The sequence below is a fragment of the Arachis stenosperma genome, chromosome 3 (genome assembly GCF_014773155.1).
Source record: "Arachis stenosperma cultivar V10309 chromosome 3, arast.V10309.gnm1.PFL2, whole genome shotgun sequence".
NCBI lineage: Eukaryota > Viridiplantae > Streptophyta > Magnoliopsida > Fabales > Fabaceae > Arachis > Arachis stenosperma.
This window is the reverse complement of record NC_080379.1, coordinates 157,496,883-157,499,734: the sequence shown is the minus strand read 5'-3', so window position 1 is coordinate 157,499,734 and position 2,852 is coordinate 157,496,883. Positions and strand designations below refer to the sequence as shown.

The window sequence follows — 2,852 nt, the reverse complement described above, 5'->3', positions numbered from 1 at the left end:
TGGTGCCTTCCCTTCTCAATTGTTCCAATCCTCAATCCCCTTAACATGCCAATTAACTTTTTCTTTTTTTAATAATATATATTATTTTGTATAATAATAATAATAATAATAATAATAATAATAATAATAATAATAATAATAATAATAATAATGATGATATATATTTTTAATATATAAATATAATATATATATATATATATATATGTATTTTTTTTGTTTGATTACGACCCAATTCTCGATAGGAAGATCTTAACTTCAAAATTTTCTTTTTTTTTTCTTTTTTTTTTAAATCGATTATATACATATATACATATATATTGTAATTATTTATTTATATATAACATAGATCAGGTCATGCTTGCAAGGTGAGCTCTATTGACTGCTCTAACTATGCCTTCAGGTTTGCTGATGAGAATTTTGGAGAAGCAGTCCAATTCTTTTCCTTCTGATGATGTCTGCAATTTGAGGCGGGGGAGTTGTTGGCCAAATAGCAGGAAGTTGATTTTTGAGTTTCAAAGCTGCTAATGAATGGGCCAGTCTGTTTCCTTCTTGAGGGGTCCAGGTGAAACCACAGTTTGAAAGTCTTTTTTGAATAGAAATTATGTCTTGAATGATTGGGTCTATTTCCCAAATTGTAACCCCTGATTTGAGAGTCTGAATAATCTGCAAACTATCTGTTTCAATGATGGCTTTTTGAATATTTAAATTTTTCACTAGAATTACAACTTCCCTTAATGCTTGTGCTTCTGCTGATAGGCTTGAGTTTGCTTGAATCACTGTTACAGATCCCCCCAGGATTTTTTCTGTATGGTCTCTGATCACTGAAGCTATTGCCCCTGACTTGGTTCCAATGGAAAAAGCAGCATCAGAGTTTACCTTGAGCCAGCTATGGGGAGGGGGTCTCCAAATGACAGGTAATGGCCTCCCTTTGTTGTCTTCTCTAACTTTGGAGATGTTTTCTTTTATTAGGCTATTGTACTCTTTCTCTATTATTATTGCATGATTGATGGTAGACTCTGGGTTAGGCTCTATGTTATTGTACACGTGGTTGTTCCTAGCCTTCCATATTGTCCACATAGTGATGCCAATTCTAATCCAATTCTGGTCTGCTTCCGCTCTGCTGGCTTCTTTACACTTCATGTACATTTGTTGTAGCCATTGTCCCACTGATCTGACATTTTGGTTTGTTGGCGTATATTGTGACTGTGAGCCAAACTACACTGCTCTAGTCCATTCGCAGAGCAAGAGAGTATGTTCACTGGTCTCTTCCTCTTGCAAACAGATCGGACAAACACTATTAGTCAATAATCTCTTTTTTTTAAATTTGCTCTTACCGGAATGATGTTGTGTGCGACCTTCCACAGGAACATTTTGATTTTTTGGGGTGCCTTTATGTTCCAAATCCGTTCCCATAGTTCTTTGAACACTGAGCTTGATGATGGGCTGTTGTAGCGACTTTTTTCGTCTTCTACTTTTTTTGCCACATAGTAAGCTGTTTTGGTTGTGAATTCTCCATCCTTCCTGAAGAGCCACAATAACCTGTCCTCTTTAGAGATCTTGCTTACTGAAGTTTGGAGTATTTTTTCTGTTACAACTGGGGGAAAACTCCTTTAGATTTTCGCTCTATCCCATTCTCTAGAGGATGTTAGTAGTTCTTCTACTCTTTGATTGTCAATACCTCCTCTATTGAGTGGCTCGTTGAACCCATGAATCCAGTTATCACTCCATACCTTCACTCCACTTCCTTTGCCTATGCTCCATTTTTCTTTACTTTTAATAAGCTCCCTCCCTTGCAGTAAGCTGTTCCATATCCATGTGCCCTTTTGATGCTTTGACGCTTCCCAAAAATCACAATCTGAAAAATATAGGGCCTTCAGCACTTGTACACATTTTGCTTTTGGGTTCCTGATCACTCTCCAAGCCTGTTTGGCTAATTGCGTCGTATTCAGGTGGTGAAACTCCTTAAAACTGAGTCCTCCTTCTTTCTTACTCCTGCATAGCTTCGGCCAAGCCTTCCAATGGATCCCTCTTTCTTTTCCTTGACTTCTCCACCAAAACTTAGCGATTTTGGCATTTAATTTATTGCAAAAGGATTTGGGGAACCTTAGAATGCTCATGGCGTATGTTGGAATTGCTTATATGACTATTTTTATAAGAACCTCCTTACCAGCTTGATTTAACAGGCTTTTTTTCCATCATTCTATTTTTCCTTCCACTTTTTCCATCCTTCTGTTTTGCCATGCATGCTACTCTGATAGGCCTTTGGCATTTCCATATAAAAACACATTATTTAAAAACAAAATTCCTTTCCAGTTGTTTAGTCCTGTTTTTTTTGAGTTAAGTACCCTTTACACATACTCCTTTTCTTTCCAAATGAGTTCCATATATCAACTTTCCTAGACCTAGCTAGAATTTGAACTCGGTGCACCTTCTAATAAGGCAAACATAGTTGCCACTAAACTAAGCCTTACGGTGCATTTAGTCCTATTGTATTACCGGAAAAACACCCCTTTTTGGGATTTTGCCCTCTTATTTTTTTGGTCTCTTGTTGAGATACAGAACAAAAATTGGCAAAAATATGGGTGAATACCCATCTCATTCTCTTGAAGAATTTTGAGACTTCCAACAATATTCTTTTTCACTTTTGATATTTAATTTTGTAGGATTGATTAGTTTCTTTGTCAATGATCTCTCTTCAAAATATATTTATTATTTTGTCAATTTTTAGCAAATCGATGGTGTTTCGATATCTAGTGTTCTGGAAGCGAAACCTACTCCTTTGTGCGAGTACCAGTTTTCTAGAAGTGCATCAAAGCGTCTTTGATTAGACAAATGTTGATAATAAAAATAAA

General features: G+C 36.0%; 1 protein-coding gene across 1 annotated transcript; it reads right to left on the bottom strand.

The window, feature by feature from the left end:
• Nucleotides 1-396: 396 nt before the first annotated feature.
• Nucleotides 397-1,140, bottom strand: LOC130967026 (uncharacterized). The gene has a single exon (XM_057891848.1). It carries the CDS (start codon nucleotides 1,138-1,140, stop codon nucleotides 397-399), a length of 744 nt encoding a protein of 247 aa, XP_057747831.1.
• Between the last annotated feature and the right edge of the window lie 1,712 nt (nucleotides 1,141-2,852).

What these genes read in the sequence shown, in the direction of transcription:
- LOC130967026 (XM_057891848.1), bottom strand. Translation starts at nt 1,140, where the DNA reads ATGAAGTGTAAAGAAGCCAGCAGAGCGGAAGCAGACCAGAATTGGATT.